Below are 21,081 nucleotides of genomic sequence, written 5' to 3'. Positions count from 1 at the left end.
TGGACTGTAGCCCGCCAGGCTCCTCTGCCCACGGGATTCTCCAGGCAAGAATACTGGAGTGCGTTGCCATGCCCTCCTCCAGGGGATCTTCCCAAAGCAGGTCTGGAACCTGGGTCTCCTGCATTGGCAGGCAGACTCTTTACCATCTGAGCCACTAGGGAAGTCCTCAAGCCCTAAGACAACTCTAATTTGGCTGCTCATTTCTCTGCAAATTCCTTTTCCACTTGCTAAGCACTTTTGCACACCAGGTGTTCACTGCCCTAATTGTTTCTTGAGGAGCAAAGTAGCCCCAGGAGACTGAAAGAATCTACTCACAGCTTGAGAAGTGAGGCTGCAGTTTGGGTGCCTTAATGCAGGGATCCAGCCCAGAAGCTACAGTGTTGAGTTGAGCCTCTGGACACTGCTCAGGAGTGTGTGTGTGTTTGTGTGTCTGTGGTGTCATTCCATCCCTGACAGCAAAGGACTGCCTGGACCTACCTCTCCTGCTGGATCTCCCTATCACTGCTCCCACGACACCCACAGTAAGAGCAGGAGGTATGCTCAGAAGCCCATAAGATATATCCACTGCCCATGGGAGGCCAAAGGAAACGGGCATTCTTGGACACATCCTTATCCTCTAAGGCAGGGCACCTCCAAATGTGGTCCCACAACCAGGCTGGTCTGACTTGTTCATTGAGGTCTGAGACCAGATGCATCCAAACACAGACAGTCAGAATTTAGAAATGCTCACAGCACCCCGAGCACATGATTAGTGAGCACTCTCTGTGGACGTGGTGTAGACCAGATTGGGTCCTATTAAATGTGTATAGTGGGTATAAGCTTCATTACCAGTCATGGATGGTGGGACTGCAGACTGGTCTGTGACTGACCAGAAATAAAATGACTGGTCCTGCAACCCACATTATTTAAGAAGCAGTGCCCTAAGGAATGACCACTGATAAAACCAGGATGATAAAAGACAACATACTGACGGCCCCGCACGTGGCCACCTCACTTTACTCCCTCTTAGATTGAAGAGAAAAGGAGGTCCAAGCGCTTCAGGGCTGCTTGGGCAGGGAGGGCAGTTGGGCAGGGAGAGGGGGTACATCCTTCAAGGGACCCCAGAAAGGAAGAGGGACAGATGCCCGGCAGGACTGGCCCAGCCACCTATCATCTGAGCAGCATGGTTCTGCCCTGTAGGGTTGGATTTGGGACTAGACGGTGAGAAAGTGTCTGTGAGCTGTGCAGCACAGGTGTGAGCTGCTGCAGCAGCTGTTTTATTTGCTGAGGTTCTCTGTGTGCTGGAGGTAGATACCTCCCAACACCACAGGCTGCTCTCCTGAGGCCTCCAGCACACACGGCCACAGTAGGAAGCCTGGATGGTGAATGAGTACCTCCTAATCTCCCAGCCACAGAAACTGGCAACACGGTGAGATGGAAGCCACTTGTGGAAGGCTAGAACAAAAGGCAAGGAGCTTTTACTGCAGCAAGCGTGTCGTAGGCAAGAGATAAGGACATTCAGACACTGAGAACTGCATCCAGTAAGGATAGGTGGCCAAGAGAAATGGTGGGGTTAGCTTTTCTTAAGGATGGATGGTAAATGGGAAAACAGCTCTAAGAACAACAGATTCTTTCATTTTCCAGGGACAGATTTGAAATGTCTGCAAAGGAAGAGTGAGGCATGAATGAGATTCCCTCTCAGAATCCTGGCCTCCCCAGGAATTTGTCAGTTCCCCCTGGACATCTGCAGGGGCTGTGACTTCCTTTTTCTCCTCCAGAGAGGTAAGGGACAGAGTAGGTTCAGACTAAGGCACAGGCCCAGAGTCTCTGGGCTTGAGTCCTAGAGCCCACCTGGCCCATTCCCTTCACTTTATTCCTGCACCCAGCCCTCTCCTCCCCATATTGTGACAAGGAGACTCAGGTCTAGGGCACCAGCAGACTGGTCCCACACTGCTAAGGGACAAAGCTTTATCTTGTCTCCTGAATGTTTCCGATAATTATCAACCTAATGATGGATTATATTTGTGTGGTGACAGACACTTTGTAAAGTGCTTTCACACCTACTCTGTCATTTAATCATAAAAGATGTGCATGTCAGTGTGTGTGTATTTACCCCCATGCCTCATTAGGAAGAGCTATCAAGAGGAGACTCTTGCGCACTTTCCCCCAAGTCTCACCTCATCCCAGGTACTTCCTAGACCCCAGCTGTCCTCTGTGTCATTGAAAGAATAGTTTTATTGCATAAACATTTGGGTTAAAAACCATACACATCTCCAGAGTCTTCTGCCTGTTTCTGCCTGGAAGTGTATCTCTTGGTTGCAATAAGCTGTAGTTTCTTTATCCTCAGACTTTTTCTTGGGGATGCAGTGGGGTAGAGACAGTGAGGTCCCAGGAATAAACAAATTGAGATGGAGTTTCTCATCCTGAATCAGTTCCTCATTCTTTCTTTGGGCCTTTATGAGAATCACTAACCTCTCCAGGCTCCCCTATATAATTGTGTCCATTGCTTCTTAAAACCATGCAGAAAGCTGTCAGATTTAACATAACTAATGAGAGCCAGCAGTGGCCACAGGACTAGAAAAGATCTGTTTTCATTCCAATCCCAAAGAAAGGCAATGCCAAAGAATGTTCAAACTACTGCACAGTTGCACTCATCTCACACATTAGCAAAGTAATACTCAAAATTCTCCAAGCCAGGCTTCAACAGTACGTGAACCAGGAAATCCCAGATGGTCAAGCTGGATTTAGAAAAGGCAGGGGAACTAGCAAATTGCCAACATCTGTTGGATCATCAAAAAAGCAAGAGAGTTCCAGAAAAACATCTACTTCTGCTCTATTGACTATGTCAAAGCCTTTGACTGTGTGGATCATAACAAACTGTGGAAAATTCTTCCAGCCAGGAGAAATATCAATAACCTCAGATATGCAGATGACACCACCCTTATGGCAGAAACTGAAGAGGAACTAAAGAGCCTCTTGATGAAAGTGAAAGAGGAGAGTGAAAAAGTTGGCTTAAAACTCAACATTCAGAAAACGAAGATCATGGCATCTGGTCCCATCACTTCATGGGAAATAGATGGGGAAACAATGGAAACAGTGAAAGACTATTTTTGGGGGCTCCAAAATCACTGCAGATGGTAACTGCAGCCATGAAATTAAAAGACGCTTGCTCCTTTGAAGGAAAGCTATGATCAACCTAGACAGCATATTAAAAAGCAGAGACATTACTTTGCCAACAAAAATCCATCTAGTCAAAGCTATGGTTTTTCAAGTAGTTACATATGGATGTGAGAGCTGGACTATAAAGAAAGCTCAGTGCAAAAGAATTGATGCGTTTGAACTGTGGTGTTCCAGAAGACTCTTGAGAGTCTCTTGGACAGCAAGGAGATCCAACCATCTATCCTAAAGGAAATCAATCCTGAATATTCATTGGAAGGACTGATGCTGAAGCTGAAATGCCAATAATTTGGCCACCTAGTGTGAAGAACTGACTCACTATAAAGACCCTGATGCTGGGAAAGATTGAAGGCTGGAGGAGAAGGGGTCGACAGAGGATGAGCTGGTTGGATGGCATCACCAACTCGATGGACATGAGTTTGAGTAAGCTCCGGGAGTTGGTGCTAGACAGGGAAGCCTGGCGTGCTGCAGTCCATGGGGTTGCAAAGAGTCGGACAGACTGAGCGACTGAACTGAACTGAACTGAATGAGAACCTACTGTGTAGCACAGGGAACTTTACTCAGTACTCTGTGGTGACCTAAATGGGAGAGAAATCCAAAAAGGAGGGGATATATGTATGTGTATAGCTGACTCACTTTGCTGAACAGCAGAAACGAACACAACATTGTAAAGCAACTATACTCCAATACAAATTAATTACTTAGAAAAAAAAAAGTTCCCAGATTTAAGTGAGGAGAGATTTTCTGCAAAGGCTAACTTGCCTGGCTGGTCCTTCTGGAGAATGCGACACAGTGAGCAGTTTCACCTCACAGATAAGTGACTGAAGCAGAGAAGGGCAACAGGAAGGCATGACTGATGGAGTCCAGTCCCTGCCCCCTTTACTTCCTGTCCCCCTTCTCCTCCCCGTGGGTTCCCCTCACAGAGTCCTTCCTTTCCAGATCTCTGAGCAGGACAGAGTGCCGAGGCATTTGCTCCACTGTCGTCTGGGTCTGCAGTCCCCTCACCCCGCCGATGGCAGCTGAGTCTGCAGACTGCGAGTAGCTGGGGCCGGTATGTTGGTGAGGCTGGATGAGAGAAGAGAGAAGACACTTCTCTCTGAGGCCAGCTCCTCAGCCCCTACACTTCACCAAAGGGAGTGAGTAGACTCCAGCTCTTTCTCTCTCTTTCCCAGCAAGCGCCTTTTGGCAGCAGACAAGGCTTCTGCCTCTTGGAAGAGACTGCTCCCCGCCCCCCAACCCCCGGCCCGCCCGGGGTTGGCTCCCCTCTGGCCCTTTCGGCTGGAGCCACCCGCTCGTTTTAGCATCTCTCTGATGCTGCCACTGTCTTGTGTCATCTGTTCCTTGTTCCCCGTGAAGGTCTCCAGTCTTCCCACCACCTTCTTTAGGCGAAAAGACACTAGAAAGAGAGCCGCAACCAAGGAGCCCACGAGCCGCTACTACTGACGTCTGCACGCCCGAGAGCCTGTGCTCTGCAACAAGGGAAGCCACCACGATGAGAAGGCCACACATCACAGCTAGAGAGTGGTTCCCGCTCTCCACGGCTAGGGAAAAGCCTTGCAGCAACGAAGACCCAGCACATTCAAAAATAACTAAGTAAATAAAATTATTTTTTTTAAAAAAAGGTCCCTAGAAAGATCCAGGTTTAATTATGTCACTTGCTAGATTCAGAATCTTGGGGAGATTTGCTAACCAGCCTCAATTTCCCCATCGGCAAAGTGGGACGGTACCATCTAGCTGCACAGAACTGTTGTAAAGGCCAAATGCTTTGTTCAAAAGCACTCTTGGCAGATACAAGTTGGCCCTGTTATCCACTCCACCGTGACGTCCTGGAGAAAAGCTCCTTGAAGACAGGGACTGTTTCTTCATCTTTCTGAACCCAGGTTCTGACACAAGGGGACCTGCGAGCGAGGTCAGAGGAGAGATCGGAGCCTGAACTCAGCAAGGCAGCTGGAGGAGTCGGAGGAGAGTGGGCCGAGAGTGGATGTAGGGGCTGAGGCAGGTGATGGGGTAGACAGGCAGCTCGGGCCTGAGGAGGCCCACACACAAACGCACCACGTGGGTGTGCGAACCGATGAATGACAGTTTTGAAAAGCAGAGCTGTGCACACATCTTTAAAAATCCAACCCTTAAAGATTACCCAGCCCCAGACCCTCCTTTGTTGTTGTTATTTAGTCGCTCAGTCATGTCTGACTTTTTGCAACCCTGTGGGCTGTACCCTGCTAGGCTCCGCTGTCCATGGAATTTCCTAGGCAAGAATACTGCAGTGAGTTGTCTTTTCCTACTCCAGGGGATCTTCCCATCCCAGGGATCAACAACTCTCCTCACCTGTCTCCTGATTCTTTACACTGAGAAGCCCCTAAATCCTCTTTAATGGGGTGGAAAATCAACATCCAGGTAGGGAACACTTGCCCAGTAATCTGCAAGGAGTTAATAGCCTGAGTCAGGCAGGCCCGAGTTTGATTCCTGTTAGAAACTGTGCGATCCTGGGCTAGTTAGTTTCTCATTCTGAGCCACAATTTCCTCACTGATAAAAACGTGGATTGTAAGAATGAAATGAGGTGATGTAGTTACACCTGGCTCCATGGGCCTGGGTATGGGAAGGAAGCTCCGTGGATGTGACTGGCCTTTATCTTCCTCTTTCCAAGACCACCCCATCTGTCCTCCCCTGTGTTGGAAGCTACATCATGACCAGTGTGGTCAAAAGTCATAGGGTCAGCTGCGTGGGTGCTTGGGGCTGGTCAGTTACAGAGCCGGGGGCTTTTGAAGTGTGGGTAAGCTTATTTTCTTATCAACCACTCAAGTGAGAACAGAAAAAAAAAAAAAATGTATATGATGTCAGCTTAAGAAAGAAGGAAAAGTAAAAACAGGGATTCAAAGGAGGGATTCAGAAAAGTTTAGAAGTCTAGAAACAGCTTTGGAGAAGGCAACAGCAACCCACTCCGGTATTTCTTGCCTGGGAAAATCCCCTGGACAGAGGAGACTAGTGGGCTATAGTCCATAGGGTCACAAAGAGTCAGACATGACTGAGCGACGAAACAGCAACAATAGAAACAGCTCGGTTCCAGTCTTCTGGGCGGTGTGGAAACAGCACTGGACAGAGCATCGGGAGCTTTCTCTGGTCCTTCATGCTGTCATAAAGGCTCTGAATTTACCTCTGTCTGCCCAGACGGCAGGAAAGGGAAGGATGAGTGGCGTTGCCGGGTCTCTACCAGCCAGGGAGGTCTGTGTCTGGACCGGAGAACGCTCTCCTTTGTCAGTCTGGCCAGTGTGAACGGGAAATTCACTTCCCTTTCTCAGCTCCCACCGTGTGCCCCTTGGGGATTTCACACAACATGGAGGGTGTTCTCTGGGAGCTGGGGCTTTCTAGGTCACCCTTGTTTATAGTTCCTTTAAAACCCAGAGACAAACTACCCCTTAATTCATGCACTGCCTGGAAGGGTAATCCGCCTTTCAAAAATCCAAAGGAAGCCATTAAACCAGGCTGGTAACCACTGTGACTCATCATGAGATTTCCTTCATAAAAAATGAGTCAGAACGACTTTCCAGGAAGTTTGGTTACTTTAATTAGCTACCTCTTTCTTTCTTGCCCTTAAAAACATGCAGTAATTTGACAATCACCCAAGTATGGATGCTACCAGCTACCAAGCTGAGCCCCTAAAAGTGAAGGATCTGGGGGCACAGGTGTTCCAGACAACATGGACTAAAGGGTCTCCTTGGAATGTAGGACCCATACAGAATTCTTCCCTGAGTGGTGGAAGAAAGGAACAAAATCAATATCTAGGGTTGACCCTCAAGGCCTGAGTGAAGGGGTCAGGGCACTCTAGCTACCTGCAGCCCCAAAACACTTAGCAGAAAGGTTCGTTATGTATATTGCATCTTTTTTTTTTTTGCCCAGGTTCATGGCATGTGGGATCTTAGTTCCCCCACCAAAGATTGAACCCATGCTTCTTGCAGAGTCCCAACCACTACCAGGGAAGACCCCAGAATCACAAAACCTCAATGATGCCATTCAAAGAAATGATGGCCACAGCTGTCGTAACTGTGCTAATGGCTTTAAACATCCCAGCTCTCAACCTACTCTCTAAGGATGGACATTAATTGTCCCCTTTAAAAGAGATGAACTGGGACTTCCCTGATGGTCCAGTGGCTAAAACTCCATGTTCCCAACGTAGGGGGCCTGGGTTCAATCCCTGGTTAGGGAACTAGATCCCACATGCTGCAACTAATCAATAATCAACTAATCAACTAAGTACAGCCAAATCAATAGACAAAAATAAATTTTAAAAAGAGAAAAAGATGAAATTAAATTAACTTATCAGATCACACAACCAGTAAACAGCAAAGCTGTTTTCTTTACCCTACATCTGTTTGATTCTAAATCCATACTCTTCAAAGGTCATCTGTTTCTGCCTCTTGGGGAAGCAAAGTGGTCTAAGGTCACATTTTGAACTGACAGTCTCTGGGATGACAGTTGTATTTGAAAGATCCAGTTTATGTTCAGATTCTTGGACCTACAACCTAGTCTGTGCGAGCTCCTACACTCCCAGGCAGGAGGCCAGAACTGTAGAGATGGCCTGTAAAAAATAAACCTTCCTAACCCCACTCAGTCGTGTCTGACTCTTTGGGACACTATGGGCTGTAGCCCGCCAGGCTCTTCTGTCCACGGAATTATCCTGCAAGAATACTGGAGTGTGTTGCCATTCCCTTCTCAGGGGATCTTCCTGACCAGGATCAATCGAACCGTAGCTCCTGCATTGGCAGGTGGATTCTTTACTTCCCTGGTGGCTCAGCGGTAAAGAATTTGCCTTCCATGCAGGAGACTTGGGTTTGATCTCTGGGTTGGGAAGATCCCCTGGAAAAGGAAATGGCAACCCACTCCAGTATTCTTGCCTGGGAAATCCCATGAACAGAGAAGCCTGGCGGGCTACAGTCCATGGGATCGCAAAGAGTCGGACACGACTGAGCAACTAAACAACCAATCCCTACTCAGGATCTGAACTCCCTCCATCTCCTGGCTCACTTTTCAGGGTTTTATTATAGGTCCTTCTCACTCCCGACACAGGCACCTTGACTTGGTCCCATAACTAATAACAGAGCACCAGAGCTAGCCTGCTAAAGCGCACTCTTCCACCCATATGGACACTCTCTTAACTGTGTCCTCACATACCTGGGACAATACACTTGGCCCGGATGAACAGAGTTGGCTCCAGCCAGCCTGCTACAGGGGGAGGGTGACCCAGCTTCCCTGAAACAAGGCTTCTGGACTCTCCTTTTTCTAGGGAAGAGTTCAGAACAGAGACAGGCCTGATACTCTTCAGGAGAACTGATTTGAAAGCCTTACTTGAGTTCTGGAGATAAAAGGCAATTTTCTTCACAACTGGGAAGAACAGATGCCCCACTCCATAGACCCTATAGTAACACATTCTCAGCTAATAAATCAACTGGCAAATGTTTGCAATTGGCCCACCCTCTCCTAACTTAACTGTCCCCAGACACAAAGCAAAATATAAAACCTGTGCCACCACCTGTGCAGACACACTATCAGTACTAAACTGGGGAGGGGGGCGGGCAGGAAAGTTTATGGTAAATATATCCTACAGATGCCTCCACAAGACCCCTAGTTTTCTTGTCCCTGATCCGGAGACTTTTAGCTTTAAGAATGGAACTAGACTGCGACTTCCCTGGTGGTCTAGTAGTTAGGAATCTGCCTTCTAATGCAGGGGATGTGGGTTCCATCTCTGGTCTGGGAACTAAGATCCCATATGCCACAAGGCAACTAAGCCAGCCCGCCTACCCTACCGAACCCATGGGATCCCATGTACCACAACTAAGATCCAGTGCAGCCAAATAAATAAATACTAAAGAAAAAAAAAAATGGAATGAGACTGCACCTGAAGACTTAGGAAAAGATTTTAGCTCTGGGGGACATCGATTCTCTTCCACTTCTAATTTTCACACCTCTAATGATCTAGATGAAAGACTAATTGAGGTCTTGTTGGGATGCTATTAAAGTTATTTGGTGGTGTTACAATTTATACTCATCTTTCTTTAAGTTCTTTTTAATTATATGGAGCTTTCAAAGTAAGGATGACAGAGTTAAAAGCAGGGAGCTCTGAAACTTTCTTCTCAATTCTTTTCTGTTCTCTTTCTCTTATTCACAAAGCAAAATCATCTCCAGGCACTAAGCCTTCCTTTCTGGGTCTATTTACCACCCACATGCATGTAATTTGGAAGACGAACACTTGTACATGGGCCTCTTTGGTTAGATCTTGAGTAGGATTATTGAGAAATCTGGGGTTAAAAGGCCTTAGTTCCCATTTACCAAAGACAGGTTCTGCCTTCCATCAGCCAGTAACAGCTGGGAACACAGCCTGCTGTTTCTAGGAGTCTTGGATGGCAAATGAAGAAGTGAATCTCAGAACTTTCCTGGGGGTCCAGTGGTTTGATAGCAAGCTTCCACAGCAGAGAGTGTGGGTTCAATCCCTGGTACAGGGACTAATAATCCCATATGCTGCACGGTGCAGCCACAAAAAAAGGGGGGTGGGGGAGAAGGAGAAGTGACTCTCTTTCCCAACTTGTTTGTTTCTAAGGATCTAAGGCCCTTTCCTAGCCTAGTTCCAGAGACTTTGTTCTACTGTAGACCAATGTCTACTGTTCAAAGGCTCCAGGGTCATACCCACATCTCTAGGGAACCTCTTCACTTCCTGACTCAGCCTTTGGGTCTGATTGGCTGAAAGACCAAGCCAGAAAGGATACATGAAATGAATAAGAGATTCATTATTCCATGAATTTCAGTAACCCTCCCCTGCCCTTGCTTTTCTGTTTCTGTCCCCAGAAGAGAAGACCCTTACCTGTCTCCACCTGGCTGAGAGCACTTGGAGCATCTGTAGAATCTGCTACGTCCCCACTCATCTTTATATCTGCAGGGAAAACACAACTGATTTTAATAACAGGTCACAATTTTTCTCGCTCTGACATATGTGGCTGTAACTAAACAGTGAAGATGAATGTGTAATTACAACAATCATCAGACTTTCAAATTCCTGATTCCTGAACATACAACTATTAGAATATTCATAAGCTTGGGGGCACATATACTCTTCTCTCAGGCTAGCCTCCTGTCCCCCCTTTTCCGGGCTACTATAGCGTCTCTCCCACTTTGTATCATTCATTGCCACTACTTTCCATCGCCAGGCTCAGCTGGTAAAAATTTAAACAAGGGAAAGGGTACAACAGAGGGTGGGTGGAGCATGGGGGAGAATGCCTCCCATTCTTTATCCTCATTTCATTTGGGATCTGGAGAATGTAAGTAATTTTTAAAGTAGCATAAGAAATCCATCTCCCATCCTGCCCCCCACCCCCACCATAATAACTCTAACCTGGGAGGTAAGAGTACACTTGAACCAAGGCCTGCTCTTCTCCTCTTTCTCTTCCAGTCCTGCCTCTGTTCTCTGTCTGATTCTCAGAGGTCAACCCACTGTCTAGGGATCAAACCCTAGTATCTGTGTGGCCCTCTTTGGGAATCCTTACCTTCTCTCCTACTCCTTCAACCTTTTCAGTTCTTAGTAAGAGAGGGGTGGTGAGTGGGTCAGTGCCCCGCAGCGAGAAGACCTACACAAGGCCCCCTGTCTCAGTCCTCAAGTGCTGCTGGTCTGGCTTGTCTGCCCTGCTTCATTTCAATAAATTACACATTTACCCACAACAGACAGCTGCCACTACCTTAGAGGCTCCTAAGTCTCGTCCAGGGTGCACAGAGAGAAGGAAAGACGTAACTTTGAACTAACTCTTTCTCTAGACTCCTCTCTTTATTAAACCACTCAAACACTGAAGCCCTTAAAGACAGAATAATATTTTATTCAAATTGGGTTGACTCCCCACGCACCCACCCACCCACCTTACCCCCACCCTCTTTTCTGGGGCAGCATTTTAACTCTTTCAAATCTGATAAAGTCTGGTTGAGCCAATTTGCATATCCAGCTCCCCAGCCAATGTCGGGTAAGCAGGCCATCTTCATTTGCATCAGGTAATCAGGCAGTTGGCAGTCTGGATGCCTGAGGTCTGGAGAGGATCAGGATGAGGGAGAAGGGTGGACCTCCCCCCCCCCACCCCGGGGGAAAAGCGGGAAGAAACTCATTTATTTAGTTTATGGCAATGATGTGTGTGGCTCTGGCAGAGATTTAAATTGTGGTCCCAGGGGTAACAGTGACTGCAATGCAGAAGGGGTGACTGTCACAAAAGGCAAGACAGAGATGGGGAGTCCCAAGGCTCTCCAGATCTTGGAACACTCCAGCAGCAGGGGAGGGAGTAAGCAACCTGAGGAGCTGCTGTAGTTTGAGGAGTATTTTTGAGATCAGCCTAAGTGACCACTCCCAGATAAATACGTGGAGCTCCGTATAGCCCGCCTCAGACATCCATGCTGTCCTGTGTGGTTACAGACCTCTAGGGGAAACCCTGCAACCACACCCGCCACCCCTCTCAGCGCATGACACTTGAGAAAGCATTTCGTGAGCCTAACCAAAGTCCTTCCTGCTGCAGTTTGAAACTTTCCGTACAGTCTGTCATGCATCAGCGTAACTGTGGTGGGCCACCTGGACATACCTGCAAAGAACTTCTGCTAGCCCTCACTTTCTGCTCCAGTGGGAAAACAGGCTTTGCTTTGTCCCACCAATGAAGTCCCACCCTTGAGCTGGGCATTGCCTACTATAGACAGGCTCAGTCACACTCCCCCATAGGGATTCTCAACAGTGCTGAGAAAAAGCCAGAGAGTGACGAGGAAGTGGGGGTGGGGCGGGGAGGTTATGAGTTCTCACCCTCATCGGGCTTTTAAACCTGCTTCAGCAGTCCTGGGAATTCAGAGCACAGATTTTGACAGCAGACAGACAGACCTGGATTTAATCCCAGTGTCATCTTAACTAGCAAGGGGAACCCTGGCCACACATGTGAACCTGTTTTCTCAGCTAAAAAAGAAAAGAATGATACTTTCCAGAATTACTGTGATGAGCAAGTAAGATATTGAATGAAAACAGCCTGGCACAGCACTTGGCACAAGCAAAACATGTGATAAATGAATGAACTAACCAGATACTTAGGCTTCGAGGGGGGTCCCCTTCTCCCATTACAATAAACAGCTTTGGTTTTCAGTCTCAGCACTATCGTAATTTGTCCTTTACCTGGGAAGGCATCTGCATTCTCCAAATTCTGACTTCATTAGGAAAATGCTCATGGGGACAGGACGAGTTTAGTAGTAAGGCTGGGATGATAAGCAAGTATCCTGAATCAACTTATTTCAAACTTCTGACGTTTAAGAAGGGTAACTTTTTAGCTCAAGCATAATTTTATGCCTATAATGCAGACTCTCCTCCAAAACCCATTCCTTGCACCATCTTTAAATCTATCCAAAAGCCATCTCTCTGAACTTTTAAATTAGCATAAAAGGTAGTCCTAATCATATCGAAAAAAAACTTTTGAAGGAGTCAAAGGCTCACACTCTACCAGGACATCTACTTGTTCAACGTACCCATCATGGGAGCAACACTGTGATACTTTGGGATCAGACAGAGCTGTGGGTCTGCATGGAGGGGCAGGCTGAGATGATCTGTAAAAGCTCTTAAGTGCCATAGGATGCTAAGATCCTGAGAACCTGTTCCTGTCAGGTAGGAGGTTGAGGCTGATGGGCGGAATGAACTCTTGGGTCTCAGCCTAAAAATGGGCCAACACCGAAACTCCCCGAGAGGCCGTAACCCTTTGCCTGTAGGACAACACTTGCCGGAGGTGAGTGGGGGAGGTGTGGGGTGGGGCCAGACTTCTCTGCTGTTCTTATCTCAGTTGGCACTGAGTAGGCTCCTTGCCATCACTCCCTTCCCTGGGGAGGCTCAGCTGCTCTGTGTAAGAACCCAGATACCAGACAGCCCCTCATCTGCCTCACTGGCGCCATCATTCTCTGAAGCTGGGGCAAGGTGTTGGCTGCCAGCCTTGCCCTTCTGATGCCTTGGCATGACCCAGGAGCAGCCCCTCCTGACACACTGGTGAACCAGGATGTGTTTGTGAACCTGTAGGAGCAGAGTCCAAGGGGCAGCATTTCCCCAGGCTGCAGGCTGAGCGCCCGCAGTGTCCTGGACCTCCCGGACCCAGGCAACACTGGGAAAGCAAAAGGTCTGCTCCCCGCTCTCCTACTGTCCATCTTCAACTCTTCAGAAGGGACTGGAGCTCCTCCTGACTTCTCCTTCCTACACCCACTGCTGGGGGCACTTCTCACAGAGGCAATTCAACGGGCCCACCCATCCTACTTCTAAGCTAGCCATGTTTCCAACTCTTCTGTGGAGGAGACAACTCTCGCCCAGAGAAATGCACATCCTCTCATGAGACCTTCCAACCCTGGGGTCCCGAGCCATAACTGATATCAGTCTGTGAGACTTGAATCTTCTTTCCCAACCCTGATGGGGAACAGCTCACAGTGAGGAAAGGGGCAGAATGAGAGGTGCCCTGGGACTAACTGAGTGTCCCCCTTAGGCTCAATTCCACTGTCTCCTCTGTCTCTTCTGCCTGAGATTTTTTTTTTTTTTTTTTTTTTTTTTTTTTCTGGCTACACTGGTCTTTGTTGCTGCCCATCAAATTTCTATAGTTTCGGAAAGTGAGTAATGCTCTCTAGTTGCCGGGTGTGCAGGCTTCTCGTTGTGGTGGCTTCTCTTGTTGAGGAGCACAGGCTCTAAGGTGAGTGGGCTTCAGTGGTTGGGGTGCACGAGTTTAGTTGCCCTGAGGCATGTGGGATCTTCGTGGACCAGGTATCAAATCCCTGTCCCCTGCACTGGCAGATAGGTTCTTAACTGCACCCCCAGGGAAGCCCTCTGTCTGACTCTTGTCTACCCCTCCACCTGTTTGGGGCCTGGGAGGGAGGAGCCCCTCTTTGGTTGGGGTGCCCCTGTGTCTGGTGACCTCATGCATGCTCGGGTGTTTGTGTTGAAGGAGAGGCGCTCTACAAAATACAAAGTGCTGAGGCCCCAGGCAGACCTGGATCATGGCTGGCACCCAGGTTATCAGAGCGAAAAGATGGGCTGGCACAGGGGCTGACATGCTCGCGGAGCTGCTGAGTGGGGGACTTCAGGGTAGCCACACTCTACTTTGTGTGCTCCCATTCCCCCTCCACACCCCACCCCAAACTGTTGTAGCAAATCAAAGGAGGAGGAATCCACAAGGTCTCAGACTGGGAATTTGAAGGGCAAGTGCTGTTTATAAAGTATCCACAGGACACAGGATCACTAGGAGGGGAAAAATAGGGTTCAAAAGAGACCAGATTTCTGAATTTTCCTGGTGGTCCAGTGGTTAAGAATCTGTCTTGCCAGCCTGGATGGGAGAGGAGGAATGGATACATGTGTACGGCTGAACCTCTGCTGTCCACCTGAAACTATCACAACATTTTTAACTGTCTATACTCCTCTCTCTCTCTCTCTCTCTCTCTCTATATATATATATATATATATGAATCCACCTTGCAATGCAGGGGGCACGGGTTCGACCCCTGGTCAGGGAACTAAGATCCCACATCCCGTGGAGCAACTAAGCCTGCACATCACAACTAGAGAGTTCACGTTCTGCAATGAAAAACCCTTAGTGCCACAACTAAGACCCGACCCAGCCAAATAAATATATAAATAATTTTAAAAACGAGAGAGAGAGAGACCAAATTTCCGCCAAGAGGATCCTGAACCGAGAAACCCTAAAGAGGAGCCCACAGGGAGACACTCCATAGACGGATCCTCCCTCAGAGACCCCACAGCAGGGCCCTCAATGAAAGACCCTAAAAAGATGACCTCGGAGTAAGAAGCCCACTGAGAAGACCCAGCAAAGGGAACCCTCAAATGGAGACCCAGTCAGAGAGGCTTCACAGAAAGTCCCAAACTGAGCGGTCCCTTTAAGGTGCTGTCGAAGGGGAACCGGACGCCACAGAGGCGCCGAGAAACCTCACAGGGAGGCTGCACAGCCCAAGAGGAGACAGGCTGAAGAAGTGGGCTGGGGAGTGGCAGCAAGCAGCTGTAGAGAGATGACTCAGGTTGCCCACACCGGGTAGACGCAGACCCCACCTGAGGAGGCAGCACTCCTCAGGTTTACCTTAATCACCCCCTCGGTGTCTGCCTGCAGGGGACAGGGCTGGGGGAGGTGCCAGGCTTCTGATAAGCATCAGCCTGGAGCTTTCTCCCAGGCCAGGCAAGGAGGGCTCGGCCTCCTCACCTCAGCCTCACCCTCTAGAGCTCTCGGCAAGATCCTCTTCACCCTCAGGAGGCCTCCCTGCTGGGTGGCAGGGTCCCCCCTCCTCCCACTTCCCCCAGAGAAGGAGCCTCCAGAAGACAACGAGGTGGAAACCCCCTAGGAAGTCTCTGATCTTCCTGAGGTCTTGCTCCCCATGTGTGCCGAGGCCTTCTTGGTGGGAAGTGGAGGAACGAGAGCCCAGGATCGGCTCCTGGCCACATCCAGCTCTGTACAGGATCTGGAAATGGACTTTCCCCAGACATTGGATGATACCCAGTTGGATGGCTCCTTCCACCTCACTGAGCCCTTCCTGGCACATCCTGGAGCCCAGGGATCCACTCAGAGTTAACACCTCACTGTCAGCTAGCTTTCTCTCAGCCTCATCAGGACTATGTCTGGGGAAACTGGGGTCCCCGAGTCTCCCCCGTGCATCCACTGCTGCTTGATTTCAGGACTGGCTGCTCCAGGAAGGGCCAACAAAACTCTCCAGCCTGCCCTGCTCCTTGGGTTGGGTCTTGAGAATTGCTTCCTCCAGAAAGAAGAGCAGGTAACAAAATTCCACCAACAGCCCTGAAGTCCTTAATAAAGGCCATGCATTGGGTGCTGCCCCCTTTGAGAGGCAAGTCGCTGTTTTGAAATGGCTAAACCAGGTTCAGCTGTCTTCACCTGGAGTCCTTCTCTGCTCAGGACCTCAGACCTCCAGAAGGCCCGCTCCAACACCAAGTCCAGCCTCTGGTATTAGGAGCCCCTGTCCTCTCCTGGATGGGGAAGGAGGGATCAGCGGGGTGAATGGAGAGGGCCCTGGTTCACTCCATGCTCACAGACCTTTCATGCAGGGAAAACTGACTCCCAGAAGAGTATTTCTATGGCTTATGTTCCCACCCCTGGGGAGAGGAGGGCTTGGAATCTAAATCTATGGGACATGGAACAAAGAACAAAGGAATTGGGTACCCCTGGGTCTCCGCCGCCATGCACCCTCTGCTGATGTATCGCTCATGTCCCCTCTCAGACAGAGAGATGGAAGGACTTCCCACAGGCCCCTGAGCAGGCTACTCCTCCGGTGAGGTCCCACAGAGCTCCAGCCCAGCCCCTGCACATGGACTCCCCAACCCTGCTGTGCACCAGTCTGTAACACCATCTAGATCCACAGAGCTGGGGAGCAGGCACTCCTTCATCCATGGGGTCGGCCCCACCTCCTCTCCCAACATACCTGAGGACAGGTAACTCCCCTCTGACATTCACCAGAGGTACTTCCCTAAGCTCTAATCAATATACGAGCGGCGTAGCATCTGCCCTGGTTGTGCCTCTGTAAATGCCCAGCTCTGTCTGCTTCTCCTAGGCACCCCTAGACGGCACAAATGTCCATTTGGTCTCCACTTCATATAAATGCTGGGGACACCAAACACCAACATGTGGATACAAGTACTTCCCTCACTTCTGCACTCCCAGGTCCACACCCGTGGTTAAGCCAGTGAGCCACCCTTCTGCAGTAAGTGAACAGGGCAACTTCCCCGAGCCTAGGACAGCCCAGCATGCCCAGGTCCCACATAGCTGTGGCTCTTGGGGTGCTGCGAGCCCTCAGAAGCCCTGCCACCCCCACGCTGCAGCCTCCACCTGCATTCTTCCCCTAAGTCCCCCAGACATTCCCGCCGCCCGCCCGCCCCGGGTGACCCGCTGTCCACACCGCCCTCACCTGGCCGCAGGGGAGCAATACCCCCGAGAGCGGCGCCCCTGTCCTTCGCCCCTTCCCGCACGCAGGGACACCTGTCAGAGCTCGCGCCCTCCGCCCCTCACCTGGGTGCATGGGTTCCAGATTCACCATCCTGCCCCAGGCAGGGCCAAAGCCAGCGCCCCCCCAGGCCCCTCGCGTCTGCCCCAGCCGGGCCCCGGGGGAAGCCAGGGTCTCCTGCCTCCCGCCCCCGGCCGCCACCGCCGCGGGAGCCGCCGCCGGAGCCGTCGCCGCCGCCGTCGCGCGCTCCGCTGCTCGCTCGCGGCCGCCCGGGCAGCACTCGGCGCGGCGGGATTGCCACACTCCCCAGGTGAGCACGCCGCGCGGCGGGCGGGGGCCGCGGGCCACGCCCCCTGGCAGGGCCCCCGCGCCTGGCCCCGGGCCCAGGCAAAGCAGCGATTTGCATTCGGGGAGCCGGGGGGCCGGCGGAGGGGGCAGTCCGTGCTGCCGGGGCGGGTCCCGACCCTGCGGAACACCTGTCCACCCCAGACCGGCCGGCGGCCTCTCCCCACCGCGCCCGGCCCGCGGCGACCCAGGCTCCCGGTCCGGCTCGCCCTATTGAAGAACCCCTGGAGGATTAACCAGCGGGGGCCTGAGCTTTCCTCTGGATAGATGCCCCAGCTCTTCGAGGAGTTCTGGAGTGTCTGGAGAAGCCACGAGAATGTGCTGGAAAGAATCTAGAGTTGGAATTCTACCTCTCAGCCGCTTGCCGGCTGTGTAACAGGAGAGGAGGCTCATCACCTCCCTGAACTCAGTTTACTCATCCATAAAATGGGACAGGTGCTAATCTTAACTGCATCTAATGATAGGAACTTAGCAGGTGGCCAAGCTCACCTAAGTCCCCATGCATCCTCATCTCCTCCTGGGACCTGGAAGGGGCCCAGCTCATTATCACGTTTTCTAGGTGAAGATTCTGTCTCTTGCCTGCTCTATCAGGTTCCAGGTTGCTGTGAGGCTCTTTGAGAGAATGATGTGAAAGTTATTTATTGAGTGACAGGGACTGTGGGAGCAGCCACCTCCCTCGTGTACAGAGCTGGTAAGTGACTTGTCCAAAGGCAACACAATACCCTAGTGATGGAAGGAGCCTGGCTGGTGGTAGGATCTTGGCCAGGGGTAGGTCTCTGGCCTCCCACTCCATGTTCTCTCCAGCACCCATCATAGACTCATCCTCTGAGCTCCCCTACTCTTCTGCTCCACTCTTCAGGTCCCAGTAAGAGGTGCCAAGTCAAGAGACGACCTGCCTATAAGCCTAGGAAGCTGGGTGCCCCCAGCAGAAGCAGCCCTTGCCTTACTTTCCAGGCAGGTCTCCCTATCAAGCTGGTTACAGAACAGATCTTGGACTTTTCTGCCTCTATGCATTGTTTGCAGTGTTTTTTCCAGTTGGTATATCCACCCACCATCCACTCCCATAATCCCCGTCATAACATCCAGCATTTACTGAGCTTTCAGTGTGTGTCAGGCAGTGTGCTAATCAGCACTTTAAAGTCACTTGATTTTGTGTAGTCCTCATAACAACTACACATTGGACTGTTATATTTCCATTTTACAGATGGGGAAAATGAGGTTTAGAGGGTTTAGCTTGCCCAAAGTCACCCAGCCAGTAAGTAACAGGGCTCCTATTTGAAAGCTCTACACTCTATTCCCTCTGTACATAATTCAGATGCCACCTCCTTTCTGAAGTTAGAAGTTACCTGATCTGTTATTAAATTACCATAACATTTCAATGTTCCTAATAGCTCTTGTGGCCAGTTCTGTGGGACTTTTCTTATTCTTCCTCCTGGTTGTTAACTGATCGTCTTCCCCACTGCACCAAATACCATGTAGGATACATGTCAGGTGTCAGAAAGGGCTCAGTGGGTGCCACAGAGACCCTGCAGGGATAGAAAGTGTTTAATAAGCACTTCTTCGGGTCCATACAACCACTCACCCCCTGTCGCATCTTCCGCTCCTCTCTCCACCCTTGGCAAGAAGGCAGGAGACTTTCTTCCTGTATCTTCTGGCAGAGGAAAGAGACCAGTAGGTTTTTGGAGGCCTAGTGAACCCAGGGATGTCCCCTCCCCCATCTGCCTCAGGACACTGCCAGGCTGTCCCTTCCTTCTCTTCTCTTTCCTCTCCTTTTCCTTCCCTCCTCCACTTCAGGTTTGGCCTCAAACCTGAGGCCATTGCTTATCTATAACTGCACTTCACCTACCGTCATCCTAGAAAAATGCCTGCACATAGTTTATATACCCCTGTGTGCTTGCAATTTCCATATCTCTATTTGCATACTATTTGCATAGCCATGTGCACCAGGGGTCTGATTCTCTGACCACCATTATCTGGAACCTGTGTCTCTTTTCTATGTGCAAAGTTACATTTCTTTCCGGGGCTTTACTTTTCCAGAAGCCAGAGGAGCATGTACCTAATGACTTCTAAGGGACTTCCAGCTCTAGCAGCCTAGGATTCTCAGGTCCTGGGGTTGGGAGGGGTGGAACTCCTGGGGATGGGGCCACAGGGGAAGAGATGGGGCCGTATGGGGCCTTATAGGTTCATAGTTAGAAGGACAGCTGTGGGTTCCAGACCATGGGAGGGGAGATTGTGTGCGGGAAGGGAGATTGGATGGAGGATGGGAGGGTGGGAGAGAGGTGGCAGACAGGACTTCACCTTCATTCATTTACTCATTCATTTAATAAATATTGACTGAGCACTTCCTATATGTCAGGGAAGTTCTCCATGCTGGGCATATGTCTTCTTACTTCATCAGCACACCTTTAGGAGAAGCATACAATTTTTAGGTTCCTTTTATAGATGAGGAAACTGAAGTTCAGGGGGATTAATACAGCTAGTAGATGGGAGAGTTGAAATTTAGACTGGGTCTGCCTGACTCCAAAGCTGGTGCTTTTAATCCTGCTGTCCAACGTCTGAGTCTATCTCCTCGTCTCTTCTTTTCCTTTCTATGATCATATCACTCGAAGTAGAAGGAACCTAGAAACAATCATATGAGGGACCTTGAGGGACCTCCCCGAGGTCCCTTGCCCAGGCTTTCCAGGTGGCTCAGTGGTAAAGAATCCACCTGCCAATGCAGGTGACACAGGAGACTCAAATTCAATTCCTGGGTTGGGAAGATCGCTTGGAGAAGGAAACGGCTACCCTCTATTCTCTTGCCTGGGAAATCCCATGGACAGAGAAGCCTGGCAGGCTACATTCTATAGGGTCGCAAAGAGGTGGACTTAGCTGTGCGACTGGGCACACACGCACACAGGCCTCGCCCAAGGTCACACGGCAAGTATAGGAGGAACAGAGACCCCCTATTCTCTCTGTTCCTTCGTCATGTGTTCTTCCAGGGCCTTTGAAAGTTGGGTAGGGCGAGGGGCAGTGTTGGACAATTGTTGTTCCTTCCCTTTCTGGCTTGCTTGATGATCGTTTCCACTAGATGAACTGGAACAGGCGTGCAAAAGACCCCTTTGTTTCTCCCTCCTTCGTGGAGACTGTGAGTGCTTCTATGGAGCACTCAAGAGTCTCCGTGAAATCAGCTCTCCGAGTTCTGGGCAGATGGTAGGTGGTAGGCCCCAACCCCTGGGGCCTAATACTCACTCCAATCCTCTGTTTAGTGTGGCAGAGAAAAAGCTGTGGGGAGAGGAGAGAGATAGGGAATCGCCTAGAGGTTGGAAAGGAACAGAGGAAAGAAAAGGGAAAAGAAGCAAGGACAGGAAATTTCAGTGCCTTTGGACATCAAAAGCACCACATGCAAATCACATGTAAATTTTATGCAAATAACCACTTCCTCCTCTACCCCTACCCTCTCAACAGCTGGAAGGCTTTTTCAGAAAACAGCCAAATCTTTGCTCCAAGATCCTGTTGTCCCCAAATTGTTGAGGGATCAACTTGGATCCCTCCTGGGGTCCTTCTGGTCCTCCTAGAGTGACATCTGATCCCTTCGGCTGCACCTCTAGGAAGTCACTAGCCCCCCAGAC

General features: G+C 50.1%; 1 protein-coding gene across 1 annotated transcript in view; it reads right to left on the bottom strand.

Moving 5' to 3' along the window:
• Nucleotides 1-17,315, bottom strand: part of POU2F3 (POU class 2 homeobox 3) — an 85,770-nt gene extending 68,455 nt beyond the window's left edge. The window contains exons 1-2 of the mRNA XM_040258184.1: nt 17,194-17,315; nt 10,008-10,076 (exon numbers count right to left, since the gene is read on the bottom strand). Coding sequence (XP_040114118.1) covers nt 10,008-10,076; nt 17,194-17,221 — 97 coding nt within the window. The 5' untranslated portion in view covers nt 17,222-17,315. The remainder of the gene's footprint in view (nt 1-10,007; nt 10,077-17,193) is intronic.
• Nucleotides 17,316-21,081: the final 3,766 nt, after the last annotated feature.

The sequence above is a fragment of the Oryx dammah genome, unplaced genomic scaffold, assembly GCF_014754425.2.
Source record: "Oryx dammah isolate SB20612 unplaced genomic scaffold, SCBI_Odam_1.1 HiC_scaffold_17, whole genome shotgun sequence".
Lineage (NCBI taxonomy): Eukaryota > Metazoa > Chordata > Mammalia > Artiodactyla > Bovidae > Oryx > Oryx dammah.
This window is presented reverse-complemented; position numbering and strand designations above follow the sequence as displayed.